Source organism: Xenopus laevis, chromosome 7L, assembly GCF_017654675.1.
Source record: "Xenopus laevis strain J_2021 chromosome 7L, Xenopus_laevis_v10.1, whole genome shotgun sequence".
Lineage (NCBI taxonomy): Eukaryota > Metazoa > Chordata > Amphibia > Anura > Pipidae > Xenopus > Xenopus laevis.
The window spans coordinates 129,924,221-129,943,577 of NC_054383.1; the positions used below are offsets into that span (position 1 = coordinate 129,924,221).

The window sequence follows — 19,357 nt, forward strand, 5'->3', positions numbered from 1 at the left end:
TCACCTTTTGATAAATAGGCCTATAAAAATCCCATAGAAATGAATGGAGAGTGGCGGAATTTCACTCTAGTGGCGGAACTTCACTATTAACTTCACTCTTTGATAAATATACCCCAATGAGAAGTGCATGTTGGGAAAAGAAACCTACGTACTGAAAAACGCATGTTGACAGTCACGTATAGCTTCAGTGGCGTATTTACGCCCGGCTTTTCTTTTTTTAAAAACGCAACGTAAAAACGCCACGTTTGGCCTTGCCCTAAGGGACACTAAAAGCCCATCACATTTACAGGCTGCTTTTTGCCATTTTCTGTCTTTTTAGTGGCCCTGAGTTTTTATATCAACAAGATAGAGCCGCCTTCCCCTGCACCCACAGTCACAGGAATTATGGGAACCTTGCATGAGATACAAGTGGCCGTCATCCCAGTCTCATAGAGACCCCAGATTGTGACCTCCCAGTTCAACTAAACCCCAAAGCATATGAGAAATTCAGCTACATCATAAGCTGCCCCCAGAGAATGTCCTGGAGATGCTCGTCCTTCCATCCTCCAGAAACTCCCAGCAACAGTGGGCTCATCCTTCCACCCTCCAGCAACTCCCAGCAACAGTGGGCTCATTCTGCCACCCTCCAGCAACTCCCAGCAACAATGCACTAATCCTCCCACCCTCCAGCAACTCCCAGCAACAATGCACTCATCCTTCTACCCTCCAGCAACTCCCAGCAACAATGCACTCATCCTCCCACCCTCCAGCAACTCCCAGCAACAATGCACTAATCCTCCCACCCTCCACCAACTCCCAGCAACAATGCACTCATCCTCCCACCCTCCAGCAACTCCCAGCAACAATGCACTAATCCTCCCACCCTCCAGCAACTCCCAGCAACAATGCACTAATCCTCCCACCCTCCACCAACTCCCAGCAACAATGCACTCATCCTCCCACCCTCCAGCAACTCCCAGCAACAATGCACTCATCCTTACACCCTCCAGCAACTCCCAGCAACAATGAACTAATCCTCCCACCCTCCAGCAACTCCCAGCAACAGTGGGCTCATTCTGCCACCCTCCAGCAACTCCCAGCAACAATGCACTAATCCTCCCACCCTCCAGCAACTCCCAGCAACCACAGGCTCATCCTGCCACCCTCCAGCAACTCCCAGCAACCACAGGCTCATCCTGCCATCCTCCAGCAACTCCCAGCAACAATGCGCTCATCCTTCCACCCTCCAGCAACTCCCAGCAACAGGGGTCTCATCTTTCCATCCTCCAGCAACTCCCAGCATGAGACAAAGGCTGACTTGTGTCTGTCATACTGTGCATATATATATATATATATTGTAGACATGCCTCGCTTTAAAGGCAAAGGTACGGAGAGAAGTAAGTCAGTATTTTGCCAACCTTAAATTTATTTATTGGGCTTTTGATTCAGATTCCTGTCCCAGCCTGGAATTTATCATTCTTTTCCATTGCTTAAGTCAGTCACCTTAGCAACCAAAAAGCACATTACCTCCAAGGTCTAGATATTTACCATTGCCATTATTATTTGTATTATTGTTGTTAAACTTTCTTGTTAAAGTCTGGTGTCTACTCTGTCATTGGAAATTCATTGGAAATTGAAGCCCCTTGATCTTCATTAGGGTGTTTTAGTTCCCCTTTAATCCAAAGATTTGTGTGTTTAGTAATGGCATGTCATTGTCTTTAGCCCACTTAGTAGGGAATAAAAAGCTAAATAACTCAAAAACCACAAATAATAAAAAATGAAAACCAAATGCAAATTTTCTCAGAATATCCCTCTCTACATCATACTAAGAGTTGATTTAAATGTGGGATAAACAACCTGGAACAGAATGAATTACTGTATGAAGACTCAGCTGTGCCAATACTGGAGCCATTAAAGGGCCAATCATGGCACCCGGAGGGGCTCAGAGTAAAAGACACGAGAAAAGCGACAAGTGTTCCCTGTGAGCAGAGGAGGTAAGTGCTGCCGTCTGAGTTGGAAAATGCCATAAAACAGAAATGTCCAGCCTATACTACTATGTACTACTTTGTACAGTTGTTACATTACAACTCCCACAATACCCTGTTAGGCTTCGCTGTTGTGGGACGCTGGGAGTCGCTGGGAGTTGCAGTGCAGCAGTTGGATGGTGATGGGTGGCACACAGAAACTTTATAACTTTATTACACAGAATCATCCCAGCAATAAATGACACTCCAACTGGTTCTAAGGGTCTTAATCAAGGGTTTAGCCAGAGGTCCATACAATCCAGTGCTGATTGTAACATGGGATCCCCTCCTTATCCTTCAATAACCACCAGTTTCTTAACAACACCCCCCCCCCCGTATTCTACCAGCTCACCCCCTTCCTGTAAGTCCAGTGGCTAAATTAAAGGTCACTGGGCTCCCAGAAAAATATTATAATGCACCCCATGAAGAACATAATGTGTTTTATAAAAATATACTATTAGTGAGGATCTACATACTCCTGGGCTCCCTAGCAATAATGGGAGGGGTCTTCTTCCCTTACTATACTGGTCATATTAGTATACTATAGGAGGCAATGACTGAAGAGTATTCCCCCATACTAAGCACAATTCAGCAGGAACAGTCCCTAAATTTGCTCATAGTCTGTACAGAGAGATCCCATAAAACTATGGCAGCATAGGTATTCCCTGTACTAAGCACAATTCAGCAGGAACAGTCCCCTAAGTTTGCTCATAGTCTGTACAGAGAGATCCCATAAAACTATGGCAGCATAGGTATTCCCCTGTACTAAGCACAATTCAGCAGGAACAGTCCCTAAGTTTACTCATAGTCTGTACAGAGAGATCCCATAAAACTATGGCAGCATAGGTATTCCCTGTACTAAGCACAATTCAGCAGGAACAGTCCCTAAGTTTGCTCATAGTCTGTACAGAGAGATCCCATAAAATGATGGCAGCATAGGTATTCCCTGTACTAAGCACAATTCAGCAGGAACAGTCCCTAAGTTTGCTCATAGTCTGTACAGAGAGATCCCATAAAATGATGGCAGCATAGGTATTCCCTGTACTAAGCACAATTCAGCAGGAACAGTCCCCTAAGTTTGCTCATAGTCTGTACAGAGAGGCCCATACAACTACCCCACCATACAAAAACACAACATATAAGACTTGTTTATAGTGGCAGTTACAGTAAATAGTCCCTCCCTATGGGTTGTTGCTCAATCATTTGCCGGGATACAGTCACAATCAGTAGAGGGAAATAAAATATATGAAATCAGAAATGCTGCAATTCCCCCCCACCCCCCAAAAAAAAGGTTTCACATATATTCATTTTTTGTTTTTTCCTTGCGGATCTTGTGCAAATAGTGAACGCTTGCAAAGCTGAATGAACATTATTATTATTATGTTCAGAGACGTGTGGGTTGCACAAGGGCATTTCCTCCTCTACAGGGTCACACTATGGTAATAAACCTCTATTATTCCTCCATTATAACTGCCAGAGAGGAAGCAATAGAGGGAAGTTGTTGTAAGAAGTAGAATGTATGTGCAATGCTTAGTAAATAGGGCAGTTTAGAAAATAATGATCTACTTAAACTGCTTACGGTAGTTAATTATATATAGGGGATCTCCAATTAAGCTCCAAAAAGAGGTAGTTCACCTTTAAATTAGCTTTTAGTATGACACAGACAATTCAGGGTTTTTAAGTTTTTTTTTTCCAGAAGATATCTAGTTGTTGCTATGTTCCAACATGCCCTAGCAACCAAGCAGTGGAATAAATGAAAGACTAGAAGATGAAGAGAAGAGGGTCTGAATAGCCAGATCAGTAACAAAAATAAATAATAAATCTGAAGCGACAAAAAGCAGTGGTTTTTGGCTGCCGGGGCCAGTGACCCCTAAATTTGAAAGTTGGAAAGAGGCAGAAGAGAAAATAAATAAAACATACAAAAGAATAAAAACTGAAGATCAGTTGAAATGAAACCTGGAAATGTAGAATTAACCCAGACCTGTCAACCCTAGCATATGTATTGGGAGTGACCTTTATTTATCCCCCAGGATGAGCTGAAGCTTAGGCCTAGTAGTAATCTTGTATACATCACATGACTGTACAACGTATTAGTACAACAATATGTCAAAGAGGAAAGTGTCATAACAAGCCAACACATTTTGGGCCACAGATTTCATGTTTCAGGACCATATTCAGTGCTGTTGGGGCCCAGAGGAAATGGACTGGTATTAGGACAATCCAACCTATATCAGACATATACAGATGATAGTAGATGCAGGAGGTCTAGTCAACAATGTAACTGAAGGTTGTGCCACACTCATATAGTGATGCCATCTACTGTCTTCATCTTGCCCTATATCTTTATCTTGCCCTACAGTCTGCATCTTTCTGATCGTCTCCATCTTGCCCTACCTCCTTCATCTTGTCCTACTGTCTTTATCTTGCCCTACGGTTTCCATCTTGCCTTACCTCCTCTAGCTTGTTCTACTGTCTCCATCTTGCCCTACCTCCTCCATCTTGTCATACTGTCTACATCTTGTTCTACTGCCTCCATCTTGCCCTACCTCCTCCATCTTGAAATGCCTCCTCCATTTGTCCTACTGTCTCCATCTTGTCCTACTGTCTCCATCCTGTCCTACTGTCTGACTATCTATCTACTTCTTGCCCTACCTCCTCCATTTGTCCTACTGTCTCCATCTTGCCAAACCGCCTCCATCTTGTCCTGCCTCCTCCATTTTGCCCTACTATCTCCATCTTGTATTAGCACAATCCAACCTATAGCACTACAGATGTTAGTAGATGCTGTTTAACAGGAGGTCTAATCAATTATGTAACCACAAGTTGGGCCACACTCATATAGTGATGCCATCTACTGTTTCAATATTGCCCTATGTCTTCATCTTGCCCTACAGTCTACATCTTTTCCTATCATCTTCATCTTTCTCTACCTCCTCCATCTTGTTCTACTGTCTCCATCTTGTCCTACCGCCTCCATCTTGTCATACTGTTTCCATCTTGCCCTACCTCCTCCATTGTGCCCTACTATCTCCATCTTGCCCGACTGTCTCCATCTTCCGCTACATCTCTATCTTTCCCTACAATCTCTATCTTGCTTTACTGTCTCCATCTTCTTATATCGTCTTCATTTTGCCCTACCATCTCAATACTGCCCTACTGTCTCCATTTTCCCTACTGTCTCCCTCCTGTCTCTGCCGTACCAATTCAATCTTTTTCTACATCTTGCTCCACTGTTTCCATATTTCCCTGCTGTCTCTCGTGTTGTCCTACTGTCTCTTTCTTGCCCTACTGTCTTCATCTTGTCCTACCCTAATTTAATTTCAGTGAAACCCTTTCCTTTGCCTTTTTACAGTTTTTTTTATTGCATTATTTTAATTAAAACTATAGTTTACCTTTAAGCTGACTTTTGACTTTAATGGGGTTATGTAATAAAAGGCACCAAATTTCCCCTGGGGCAGTAACCCATAGCAACCAATCAGCAGGTAGCATTTACTAGTCACCTGCTTAAATGCAACAATCTTATTGGTTGTCATGGGTTACTGCTCCTGGGCAAACTTAGTGCCTTATATTACACGTGGAGGTAATTTGTAAGTTATAGAACTTAGCAGCTTTTTATTTGGTCTTTATTTTTTATTTTCTCGCCTCTTTTCATCTTCAAAAAGGGGTCAGTGATCCCAGCAGTCAAAAAACGATTGCTCAGTGAGGCTAAAATGTTATTATTATCTTTGTATTTCTTATCTTTCTATTCAGGCCTTTCCTATTCATCTTCCAGCCTCTCATTCCAACCTCTGCCTGGTTGCTAGGGTGGAAAATAAAAGAGCATATCAGCAGTAATTCTGCTTCAGCGTCCTGTCTGTTCTCAACTTTGGTGAAGTTGCTAGGGTAAATTATACATAACAACAAGCTGTTGGATTCCACATGGGAGAGCTGCTGAAACAGTAAAACACCAGATGTAAAAAAAAAAAAATGAAAACCAACCAAACTGTCACTCTGTGCATCATACTAAAAGTTAATTTAAGGGTCAACAATGTCTTTAATCCTACAAAGAACTCAAAATCCTGCAGTGAAATAATCAGTCAGTGTCAGATATGAAGTGTGGGTCCCTCAGTTCAATAAAACTCCCAGACAGCTTGCAGGGAGTCCCGGGAACTGCAGACGTACAAACGTAGTTGATCACCTGAGTTTCCAATAAAAAGACATATTGATGCTGCTGCAACCACATCCTGTGACTCCAGTTCCCCATGTCGATTACATAATTAGTTCCTGCTGCTCGTGTTGGGCAATTCAGCAAGAGATAATTTCAAACCAACCAACCGGCCATCTGTCCTGCACTCGCCATCTCCCACAATCACTATGAACACCAACCAGCCAAGGTAAGTCAACACTGTTGTTATGTACAATTTACCCTAGCAACCAGCCAAGGTAAGTCAACTCTTCTCTTGTAGGACTTTCCATAATGACGTCCACCATGGTAATGGCTAGACCTTCCCTTTGCCTTAAACATAGGAGGGATAAGTATATGCAACCTGGGTCTCTTCATCTGTTGGTGAACTACAACTCCCACAATTCCCTGTTAGCCTGCAGCTATTGTTATGGGGACTGTAACGGCTGTAGCATAGGCATTGTGACGCGCTACTGTAATTGTATGAACAATACTGCATATATTATTATCTATACGCGTCACAAATATCTTTATTACTAGAGCTGTTTGCCTTCAAGGGAAACACTTTCCTCCTTCCCTGTTCTTGGCTCCAGTCATTTTAAAATACTTTAAAAAAAAATTTTTACATTTTGAAAATACTTACCTTTTCACCGGTTCACCTTTAAAGGGGTTGTACACCTTTAAGTTAACTTTTAGAATGCTGTAGAGAGTGATATTGTGGAATCATTTGCAATTGTTTTTCATTTTTTATTATTTGTGTTTTTTGTTTGAGTTATTTAGATTTTTATTCCAGTTTACAAGTTCAGCAATCTGGCTGCTAGGGTTTAAATGATCCTAGTAACCATGCATTGATTTGAATATGAGACTGGAATATGAATAGGAGAGGCCTGAATAGAAAGACGAGGAATAAAAAGTAACAATAAATGTGTAGCCTTACAGAGCATTGGATTTTTATATGGGGTCAGTGACTCCCATTTGAAAGCTGGAAAGAGTCAGAAGAAGAAGGCAAATAATTTAAAAAAAAAATGAAGACGATTTGGAAAGTTGCTTAGAATTGGCCATTCTATAACAAACTTAAAGTTAACTTAAAGGTGAACCAACCCTTTGAATTAACTTTTATTATGTTACAGAACAGCCAATTGAAAGCATCCTTCCAACTGGTCTTCACTATTTTTTTTTTCATTTATTATTATTTTTTTTATTTATTTGCCTACTTCTTCTGACCCTTTCCAGCTTTCAAACAGGGGTCACTGACCCCATATAAAAACAAATACTCTGTAAGGCTACACATTTATTGTTATTGCTACTTTTATTCCTCATCTTTCTATTCAGACCTCTCCTATTCATATTCCAGTCTCTTATTCAAATCAACCACAAATAATTAAAAAAAAATAAAAACCAATTACAAATGGTCTCAGAATGTCCCTCTCTACATCATACTAACAGTTAACTCAAAGGTGAACAACCTCTTTAACTTTCTAGTTGAAATCACTGAGTGTTTATTATTAGCTGCTGGTGTAAACGACATACCACAGAGTTGCACAGTCAGGAAGAGAAATGTTTCAACAACTATTAGAACTAATGGATATTATCTAACAATGTCTTGGTTTCAGTGCATCCTAGGCAACACAGCTAGCCACACACACACACGTGGAAGAGGCAGTTTAGAAAGACGCACCACCAGTGGGGGTACAAGGGGGGGCTAGGGGTAGGCAACAGAAGTGCATGACTAGAGAACCTCCACTGTTGCTCCCTTAATTCCACTCCTGCTTTGTCTACATTGATCCATAATAACCTCCCTTTTATAATTCTCTGAATACCTGTACCAAGAAAATGTCCTAATTATGTTTTATAGCTATTGATAATCTATACCGAAGGTTCAATTATTGTTATTACATAGTGAGCTGTTGTCTCCATCCTGCCCCACTGTCTTCATCTGGTCTACTATTTCCTTTCTGTCCTACTGTCTCCATCTTGCCCTACTGTCTCCATCTTGTCCTACTGTCTCCATCTTGTCCTACTGTCTCCATCTTGTCCTACTGTCTTCATCTTGCTCAACTATCTGCACCCAGTCCTACTGTCTCCATCTTGCCCTACTGTCTCCATCCTGTCCCACTGTCTCCACCTTGTCCTACTGTCTCCATCTTTTCCTACTGTCTGCATCTCGCCCGACCATCCCATCCTGTCCTACTGTATCCATCTTGCCCTACTGTCTCCATCTTGTCCTACTATCTTCATCCTGTCCTACTGTCTCCATCTTCACCCTACTGTCTCCATCCTGTCCTACTGTCTCCATCTTGTCCTACTGTCTCCATCTTGACTTACTGTCTCCATCTTGTCCTACTGTCTCCCTCTTGTTCTACTGTCTCCATCTTGTTCTACTGTCTCCATCTTGTCCTACTCTCTCCATCTTGTCCTACTGTCTCCATCTAGTCCTACTGTCTCCATCTTGCCTTACAGTCTCCATCTTGTCCTACTGTCTCCATCTTAACCTACTGTTTTCATCTTGCCCGACTATCTCCATCCTGTCCTACTGTCTCCGTCTTGTTCTTCAGTCTTCGTCTTGTCCCCCGCCTACATTTTGTCCTACTGTCACCTTGCCATACTCTCTCCATCTTGTCCTACTGTCTATACTCTGCCCCACTGCCTTCATCTGGCCCTACTATTTCCTTCTTGCCCTACTGTCTCCATTTTGTCCTTTTCACCTCTACTTCCCTACCTGGAGTTGCCAAAGTGCAGGTACTAAGTTCCAGGCCCCCACTTAATAATTAATAACTATATTTATGGTTCAATATACAGTATATATTGGAAGTGTGTGGTTGTTTTATTTATGAATAAAAGTTACATTGTGTTTCTATAACATAGCCAATGACCAAACTCTTTTGTTGTTTGGCTGTCCAAGCATTATCGGGTTGCTGGGTGCATTGACCGCAGTAACTTGGCATTTTTTAATTTAAAATAACTTTATCGTTATCTTGCTACTGTGACTTTGTATTTATTGCCTCTGTATTAATGAAATTCTTTATCTACATCCTTCCTTCGTTATGTTTCCCTTCCTTGTCCCTGTGTCTCTCTTCTTGACCCTCGCCCATGTCCCTGATGTTACGGTGTCGGCAGTGCAGAGTCTTCCTATAGGCTGAGGTTGGCAGTGGCACTGTTGATAACCGCCAGCAATCTTTTCCTGCTCATCACCTTGGTATCGGATTATTGGATCAATGCTCGCAATGGGATACTCTATTTGGGCCTATGGAAAGGCTGCAATGCCAATGTGTGCTATTCCCAGACAGGACTATGTAAGTAGAATATAATAGTATAGAATATGATAGTATAGAATATAATAGTATAGAATATGATAGTATAGAATATAATAGTATAGAATATGATAGTATAGAATATGATAGTATAGAATATGATAGTATAGAACATAATAGTATAGAATATAATAGTATAGAATATAATGGTATAGAATATAATGGTATAGAATATAATGGTATAGAATATAATGGTATAGAATATAATAGTATAGCATATAATGGAATAGAATATAATGGTATAGAATATAATGGTATAGAATATAATAGTATAGAATATAATGGTATAGAATATAATGGTATAGAATATAATGGTATAGAATATAATAGTATAGAATAGAACAGTATAGAATAAAATAGAATATTATAGAATGCCATAGACCCAGACATACCAAATAAAGATAAAATCGATGAATTTAATTCCATATCTGTCTTATTCCATAGGACAAATGGGGTCTCTTTTAGTATTTAGTGATTCTGTACATGTATTTGTGCCTCTGTCTCCAGACTGGTACCAACTCTCTCTCTCTTTCAGGGTACGTCAAAGCCGCCCTCATTCTCTGCTTTATCCTCGCCATGGTCTTTAATGCGTTCACACGACTTCTCCACCATTTCCAACTTCAAGAGAACTATAGGATATGGGATGCTGGTCATAGGTAAATACTGAGCTCACTCAAATAACTGATTCCATTACAAACAAAATCTAACAAAATAACTGCCTTTGGCACAAATCCTGCATGTAGAGAGACATGATCTCTGGTGATTTTAATAGAGTGAGCTCTAATACATCTTCTAGGCAAAAGGAGCCCCCCTATAATATATATATATATTGTATGTAACTGTCAATGAATGAATATTTGACACCCGACTGCTGCATGAAGACAGAATGAAGAGAAACAGATGCTGAGAGAGGAATAGTGAAGATAAACTTGATAATAATTTTTAATTGATTGTATTTAGAAAGTTTCTTATTTCAGTTTGACGAAGGTTATATTGAATTTTGAATTTTTCATGATAGTTCCCCTTTAAGGATTCCAGTATTGTAAACAGAAGGACAAGGGGCCAGTTATATTCTGTAAGATATTTTAGTGCATATCAGCCATGTTGAACCTTGCAACCCTGCAGCTGTAGTTGAATGGGATCTTGGATTTTTTAATTTTTCCTTCTCCTTCTCAGATAGTGGCTGTTCCTTCCTATATTTCCAGTGCTGCCTTTACCCTTAGTGTAACAGTCGTAGGGTCTGTAACAGGTCTGTGCACCTTCTGTAAATAAAATGTCTTCTTCTGGATGTGCCCAACTCCAGCTGCTTTAGATTATTCTGAGGGGAAGGGGAACCATTGTCTTAGGAGATACCTATCACTAGCCTTGTCTTCACCCCACACATGACTTTAGGGCAGGGACCCCTAAATATGAAAATATTATTTTCAATAGAGGGTGTCAATTTAATCAAAACATATTTACAGAATGCACAGCCCTACCTGTGCTTCAGTGTCATATGTGTAATAAAAATAATATATCCCTTGGTATTATTGGTATCCTTTATTTACCCTCCATAAAGTAGCTTTCACATGATTCCTACTGGTCGCAAGGTAGGACCATTTATTTTGTGGATAGCAAAGATGAGTCATGCTCATATGTTATGGTTCTTTAATTATCTTTAAGATAGGGTTGACATATTATATATCACATAACATGTCCAATCAGTCTCTCCACCAATTCCCTGATACAGACACTAGGGTCACACTGATGATGGCTGAGCAAGGAAACCTGAGGAACTGGATACATTTTAATGTTTTAATGCTCTGATTGGCTGAAATATAACTGAGGATCCCCAGAACCACCCACAGGGGGATTTATTCCTTTTATGTCATGTTGAAGAGATGACAAGCATAGGGGTTTGGCTCATTTTTTTTCCCTGTGTTTGCAGGATTGTTCGAGTTTTATGGAATGACCCACGGAACGATTCATTTTGTGCTCTCCATATTTTATGAGAGTGTTTCTTGGGCACTGATAGTGGGTTGGATATCGGTCGTTCTTGCATTAACAGCAGGTAAGATTTTTACTACTTCCAGCATCCATTTTTTCTTATTACTAATAAGCCATATACAAGTGATATATGGGTGGTATTAAAGGCATGAGGTGGCAATTATAAGTTAGGGCTAAAATGGCCGCAGCTAATCCAACAGATAAGGTTATATTGTGCATCTCTAGTGATGGGATAAAGAAACTGTTGGTCACAGGGAAATTAATGCTTGGGTGGCTTTAGAAAGGTGTCCTCCACTCTTTTACTCTGTCCCTGCCTAGTTAGCAGCCTGTGAAAAAGTTTTCCTCCTAGTAAAACACGGGTGTAGTGGTACAGCAAGTAGTTGCAAGTTGGCAAAGCCACAAATACTAGCAACCAACTCCAATAGCCTTCCAATAACCATCTCCCAGAAATGGAAGCACTCAAAACATTTAGACAGTAGGGCAAGATGGAGACAGAAGAATAAGCCGGAGATAGTAGAATAAGGTGGAGCCAATATGGTGACAGTAGAATAAGCTGGAGACAGTAAGACTTGATGGGGACAGTAGAATAAGGTGGAGCCAATATGATGACAGTAGAATAAGATGGAGACAGTAGGGCAATATGGTAACAGCACAATAAGGTAGACAAAGTAGGGCGAGATGGAGACAGTAGGCCAATATGGACAAAAACACAAGATGGAGACAGAAGAATAAGCCGGAGATAGTAGAATAAGGTGGAGCCAATATGGTGACAGTAGAATAAGCTGGAGACAGTAGGACAAGATGGGGACAGTAGAATAAGGTGGAGCCAATATGATGACAGTAGAATAAGATGGAGACAGTAGGGCAATATGGTAACAGCACAATAAGGTAGACAAAGTAGGGCGAGATGGAGACAGTAGGCCAATATGGACAAAAACACAAGGTGGAGACAGTAGAATAAGGTGGATACAATATGGTGACAGTAGAATAAGATGGATATAGTAGAATAAGGTGGAGCCAATATGGTGACAGTAGAATAAGATGGAGACAGTACGGCAATGTGGAGACAGTAGAATAAGGTGGAGACAATATGCTGACAGTAGAATAAAATGGAGACAGTAGGGCAAGAAGGAGACAGTAGAATAAGGCAGAGCCAATTTGGTGACAGTAGAATAAGATGGAGACAGTGGGGCAAAATGGTGACAGAAGTATAAGGTGGAGAAAGTAAGGCAAGATGGAGACAGAAGAATAAGCTGGAGACCGTAGGACAAGATGGAGACAGTAGAAAAAGGTACAGCCAATATGGTGACAGTAGAATAAGATGGAGTAAGTAGGGCAATATGGTAACAGCACAATAAGGTAGACACAGTAGGGCATGATGGAGACAGCAGGCCAATATGGACAAAAGCACAAGGTGGAGACAGTAGAATAAGGTGGATTCAATATAGTGACAGTAGAATAAGATGGAGACAGTAGGGCAATATGGAGACAGTAGAATAAGGTGGATCCAATATGGTGACAGTAGAATAATATGGAGACAGTAGGGCAAGATGGAGACAGAAGAATGAGCTGGAGATAGTAGTACAAAATGGAGACAGTAGAAAAAGTTGGAGCCAATATGGTGACAGTAGAATAAGGTGGACACAGTAGGGCATGATGGAGACAGTAGGCCAATATGGAGACACAAGGGCAAAATGTTATGGTGACAGTAGATGTAACATGGAGACATTAGGGCAAGACAGTTACAGTAACACTTTTGGTCCTTCAGTTTTTAGTTTAGGTACAACTTTCAGCACTCACAACAGCCAAAATCTCTCATAGGGTGCTAGGGGGTGTAGTAATTCATCTGAAGGGACTTATATCAAAAAATCTGAGTTTGGATTAAACTAAAGCAGTATCATCATCTTTAATTTGCAGCATTCCACATTACCCCCACAAATGAGTTTAGTAAATTTGCCCCAGTACTTTCTCTTTACCTTGTTTGGGTTGATCTTTAACATGTTTTTTTTCTCTCTCTGTTTTAGGAGGGGTGAGCTATTATCATGCCAGGATAGAACCAGAAACACCTGATACTACACCCACCTCTGGAACCAGCCCAGTTGCTATAACCACCATAAAAGACCAACCCCCCAGCTCTATTATTGTATCTTAATCTCACCATGTGCCGCTATTTTATCCACCCACCCAAACTGCACTAGACCAAAAAATATGATTGGAGCAGACCTGCTCATAATAAAAATCCCATGTACATATTTTTGACCCCCATAGGTAAATATTTCCAACCTGTCAATTATTTATGTGTAGAATCCTGCATTATCCCCATGAATAATAAAAACCGTTCTGGGTGGGCTCTGGCTGTATTCATTAAATGTGTTAAAACAAAGCTGACTATGTGGACTAGATCTTATTCATCACATCTTCTCATATGGTACCATGATGGACCCATTGACACCAGAAATCATGTGATGATGGCGATTGGTTGACAGTTCCCATTTATACATGGGATGGTGTGTTTGGGTACAGTGTGTGCGTGTGTTTAATCCTTTATTAAATAAAAGTAATAAAATACACACTACCAGAAAGGAAACCAAGCATTCATGGCTTTACTTCACTACTGAAACCTTGATGAAAACATCAGATTTCTCTTTTATTATAAACACATTTGTGGGCAAATCAGAACTTGTAATACATGAGGTATTTGCAAGTACCTTGACATGTTTATGTTTACTCAGGGGCAACTGGTTAAAAAGGTGACACGGGCAGTTATTAGGGGTAATTGATGACCACAGGAGTGACCAATATAAGCCCAGAAGGAGATTTGATTAAATAACTACAGTTTGGTGTTGTTTGTATAACCCAAAATATGCTCAGCAAATGCAGAAGAATGGGAAAGTTGAATTGACATTGTGATCATTCCCTGTAGCCTCTTTTTAAAGCTCTACCATCTTCAGACACATTGATGAGAGGACAATCACAAGTCAACTGCATTTAAGATCTTCTGTTCAGTATAGTCCTCTAATATCTGGGTGCATACATATTTATCTATAGCTGACCTCTTATATTCTTAAAGGATCTTCAGCTGCTGTTGATACATCGTTCAAGATATCTAGCAGGAGCCAACCCTGATCTTTTCTTTGGTTGCCTCTAGGGTTGAGTAGTTCCTACTGGTTGTATCCACAATTAAAGGTGTTTTATTTACTTGTCAGAAATCATATATTGGGCAGTGTTCAGCAGTTAGGAATCTGGTCCTACCTTAAGTCATGCACTTGGCACATGCTAAAGACCGAGGCAGGAGAAGACTATGATGGACAAGAGATTATGAATTCACTTTTTACTGTACTAAGCTTCCATCCAGCTCTTTCTAAAACATTTCCAGGACCCACTACCATCTATAGTCCTGGAATCTGTACATCTTAGACACAGGAGCTGAACTACATTGGATATCCTCTCAAAAATGTATCTCAAATCAGTTTGGCATAAAAAAAGAAGTTAGGACTTAACAGATGACCCTAGTACATAATGCATAGATGTACTGTGCAACCTGAGAAACATGAGGTTTGTGGATACAGAGAATAAGGTTTGGAGGTCTTTTCATTTTGGAGGTTCATTTCTCAATCAGGAATTGCTTTGTTAATCCTTAAAGGGGCTTCTTCACTATTAACGAGGTCCTGATCCTCGCCGACACTCGTGCATTCTGTAAGCACACATGTAGAATATACCTGCAAATAAAAAGGTACTGAGTAACTAAACTGCAAATTGGGAAGGCACTGATCATTAAGAGGTAACACGCACAATTAATGAGATGTAGTAGCAACTAGTGATGTGTGGGCCAACCCGAGGGCCATAGGACTCATGGGTTGGGCGTGTTCTGGGCGACTTCTGCACCAAGTTTGTGATACTTTGGTCTGGTTGCTCTCCTTTTTATATACGTGCACCGGTCAGCCCGCCCCCTTCCGTGACATCACAACGGGTTAGGATCAGATGCAGGTTCTCCAGGGTCGAGTTACGGTTGGGTGCAGGTTGAGTTTTTCTCGTCCCGCACATCACTAGTGGCAACGACACAATTAATACCTGCAAAGAAGGTCATGAGCAAAGCCACCCAACCAAGGATGTAGGACCATGAGAATCGCCAGTCTCCAAAACGCTTGCCCAGCAAATTGACAGTTACTCCAGTGTAGACAGCCATGGCCAACAGTACAAAGAGTGCTAGGGAGAAAAGGCAAAGACAGTGGTAATAAGAGAAGAAATGGACAAAAAACAACTAACATAACCTCATGTATATATATATATATATATATATATATTCTGTTTATGCCCAGACTACTTACTGGAAATAAAGAACATGATGCCTGCAGTGAAGGATCTGTTAAACTTTTGGAAGGTAGAGAAGTTAGTGAAGGAGAGAATTCCAGCGATGACCCCACCAAAGCAACTCAAAGTGGAGAGAATCATGAAGGCCCGGGTGGCATTCCAGTAAGCTGCCACAACAAAAACCAACATTTTATTAAAATGATACTCCGATACCTTATAATATCATATAATTATAGTAAAATAAATAGATATGGAACAAGAAGCAAAGACTATAATAGTTGCCATGGGCTATGGAACTGGCGCAGTTCAGCACTTATGTCACTAACTCAATCCCTACGTGGCCCCAACTGGTGTAAATTTCTACAGATCTTATATTATCCTGTGAATCCTTATATCCATGGTTCAGTTATCTTTTATTGAGTAGTTCATTGAGTAACGTTGGACACAGGCCAACCACAAGCCCTTCAGAGAAAAGAGTGCAGGTTCCATTGAGCTGGAGATATTATATACACTGTAGGGAGTAGTCCCTATGGAATAATGAAGGACTTGGCTAGTTCTACATATTGTTACTGAATAGTCGACTGGCCACTAGAGCATCTCCTGTGGACCCAAGCTTAAGAGAATTTCCATGAACCCATCCTTATTTCCACCGTGGGCCATTTAAAAAGCCTATACATAATCTATATTTAATTACTGTTGTTTTCTCATATCCGGTTCTCTGGTGAGCCCTAGAAGACCTGTAGACAATGGTTTCCATGGAATAACATAAATCCCAGATACAGCTACAAATAACAGCCCACAAGGTTAACGCAATGCCCATGTCAGGAAACCAATGGCCCGCTATATGGGCAGGCACTACGGAACATTATAAAAAAGATAAAGATAAAAAAGGACTGGTTTAAAGGAGAACTAAAGTTTAATTAAGTAGCTTGAAATGCTGTACATTATAATTTGTGCTTCTGTACCCAAGGCAACCACAGCCCTTTAGCAGTAAAGATCTGTGTCTCCAAAGATGCCCCAGTAGCTCCCCATCTTCTTTTCTGCTGATTCACTGCACATGCTCTGTGCTGCTGTCACTTACTGAGCTTAGGGACCCACTCACAATATACAGTACACATAGAATAGAAATGTCACAATATAAGGCTGATTAGTAATTAATACAGATAATTACTACATGGCAGCACAGAAATCAGTGCAATTAGCATCAGAATTTAATAATCAGCAAACCTGTAGCATCAGCTTATATTACAGCCAGGGAAGCTCATTTTCTGCTGGATAATTAGTGACGAGCCCTAAGCTTAGCTTCTCAACAGCCAATCAGAGCCCACTGAGCATGTGAGTGTCACAGACACTTTCCAAGATGGTGACCCCCTGTGACAAGTTTGAAGTCCTGGATCATTGCTGCTATTGACAAGCTGAAACTTTAACCTCGTGCAATAAATTCTGTATATAAAAAATTAAATTTTTAGCCATATTTATTTTTAGGGTTTAGTCTTCCTTTAAGCTAACCATACACATAGTGAAAAAGATCTTTCTCAGGGTTGTTGTCTAACAATCCTGGAAATGCTGAACCTGAGCTTAATAAATAACATAGAAGGTTGAGAAGAGACACTCACCGATGCTCTCAGTCTGCATGTAACACTTGCCGGTTACGCAGTATCTCCACAGACCCTGATGGGCGAAGGCACCCGACAGTCGATATTGCATCCAGAAATCAGTGGCTGTAGAAACCACCAGCAAGATGTTGCCCACGCAGGCACAGAAGAGTCCTCCACCCATAAAACTGTACATCATGGCGTTCGTGTGGTTCCACCTATGGTTAAATGGAGATTAGAATAGTAGATGTCCCTTGAGTTTTGTGTATCACACACCACACATGACACATGTATACTGCACGCAACCCTATAGGAGATACTTTATTGGCAGCTCACAGAGCCCTGGGTTGCAACATCTCTCTATTAGTGATGGGCGAATTTATTCGGCAGGCGCAATTTGGCGCGTTTTGCTGCCGGCTAATAAATTCATGAATTTGGAGCTAAAATTCGCTGGCGTCGGAAAAACTTTGACGGCAATTCTGACGCCGGAGTCGATTAACGGACACCCATAGACTTTATTGGGTGCTGGCGTCAACTTTGAATGCCAGCGTCAATTCACTGGCGTCAAAATAGGTCGCCGGTGTCAAAGTTGACGCCAGCGCCCAATAAAGTCCATCAATCAATGCCGGCGTCAGAATTGCCGTGAAAGTCAAATCGCCGTTTTGCAAATTTTTCGCCAGTTTTGCGAATTTCACAGGAAACTCTCGAAATTTGTGGTGAAGCGAAACGGGACAAATCCGCCCATCACTACTCTCTGTCTTTTCTTGTTGACTCTTGTAGGTCCCCAAAAAATGTACCTGTACTAAACACAACTTTATTACAGGTACGATGTCATAAAAAAAAATATTGTGACTAGGGATGCAGCGAATCCAGGATTCGGTTCGGGATTCGGCCTTTTTAAGCAGGATTCGGCCAAATCCTTCTGCCCGGCCGAACTGAATCCGAATCTGCATATGCAAATTAAGGGCGGGGAGGGAAATTGCGTGACTTTTTGTCACAAAACAAGAAAGTAAAGCATTTTACCCTTTCCATCCCTAATTTACATATGCAAATTAGGATTCGGATTTGTTATTCGGCCGAATCTTTCGCCAGAGGATTCGGCCAAATCCAAATTAGAGGATTCAGTGCATCCTCGGTGCATCCTCTTGTGATGGCCCCCCTTGCTTTTGGGAAATATGATATGCAAATATTTGCCCAATCCCAACATAAACAATGAAAGCGGTAACCCATGCAAATAATATAATTGATTACACACCTATGGGTTTTTATAAGCTTCATGTTGGGACAGCAGACCCCTTATTATAAACGAGGGAAACCACCCAAAAATTTAAGTCTAAGCAACTTTCTAATGAAGATCTCTTTAAGAAATGAAAATGGTTTTGAAGTTCTTTGCCGAGTATAATTGAGAGCAGTGTTTGTGTCTTTCTGTCGAGGCAGAAGTCAGTTCTCCTCCAGGAGAAGTCTTCTTTCAGGAGTCAGAACCAGCAGTGCAGATAATGCTTCTAACGTCAATTACATTTACAAAAAAACTTCAAAACCATGGAACAATATTTAAAATGTAAAAAAAAAAAAGGCTTTCAGGCGGAGGACCCCTTTAGGTTGAGTTGTCATGTCCCATGTCAGTAGCAAGAGGTGCTTACCTAGGTGAGGTTCCTTTGCAAGAGATGAGCTACCAGAGATCTTTCTCTCAAGCCGAGCAGAGCTGAAAAGACTCAGACTAGGCTGCGTTCCAAAAAAAAACCTCATGATGCCCAAACACTTTGCTTGTTTTTTTGTTGACGCAGGTAAAAACAGTTTACTCCCCCCCCATTACCTGATAATAGAAGTTACTAGATCCCACCCCTCTCTCCCTGACTGGTATGGTCCATGATAAAGGCATGTGCTTAGCTGGCACTAGTGACCTGAATGGATGTGATGAGAATGACAGTTTTCTTTCTTCTCCAAACAATGCAGCCAGGGTTAACCCCTTTCTTGCTGACAAACACTTTT

At 41.0% G+C, this 19,357-nt stretch overlaps 2 protein-coding genes across 3 annotated transcripts in view; one reads left to right on the top strand and one right to left on the bottom strand.

The window, feature by feature from the left end:
• Positions 1–13,970, top strand: part of LOC108696827 (lens fiber membrane intrinsic protein-like) — a 19,964-nt gene extending 5,994 nt beyond the window's left edge. The window contains exons 1-5 of one of the 2 annotated variants that reach the window (XM_041569723.1): positions 6,219–6,376; positions 9,288–9,458; positions 10,012–10,132; positions 11,404–11,526; positions 13,487–13,970. In XM_041569723.1, the coding sequence (XP_041425657.1) occupies positions 9,381–9,458; positions 10,012–10,132; positions 11,404–11,526; positions 13,487–13,614 (450 nt within the window). In that variant the 5' untranslated portion in view covers positions 6,219–6,376; positions 9,288–9,380 and the 3' untranslated portion in view covers positions 13,615–13,970. Of the gene's footprint in view, positions 1–319; positions 6,377–9,287; positions 9,459–10,011; positions 10,133–11,403; positions 11,527–13,486 lie in introns of those variants that run through there. The other variant, XM_041569722.1, reaches the window with a different exon arrangement.
• Positions 13,971–14,064: 94 nt separating this feature from the next.
• On the bottom strand, positions 14,065–19,046 carry lim2.L (lens intrinsic membrane protein 2 L homeolog). The gene is given in 5 exon segments (NM_001095912.1): positions 14,065–15,181; positions 15,534–15,668; positions 15,791–15,940; positions 17,390–17,586; positions 19,009–19,046. Coding segments are annotated over 4 exon segments (522 nt in total). The 5' UTR covers positions 17,565–17,586; positions 19,009–19,046; the 3' UTR covers positions 14,065–15,119.
• Positions 19,047–19,357: the final 311 nt, after the last annotated feature.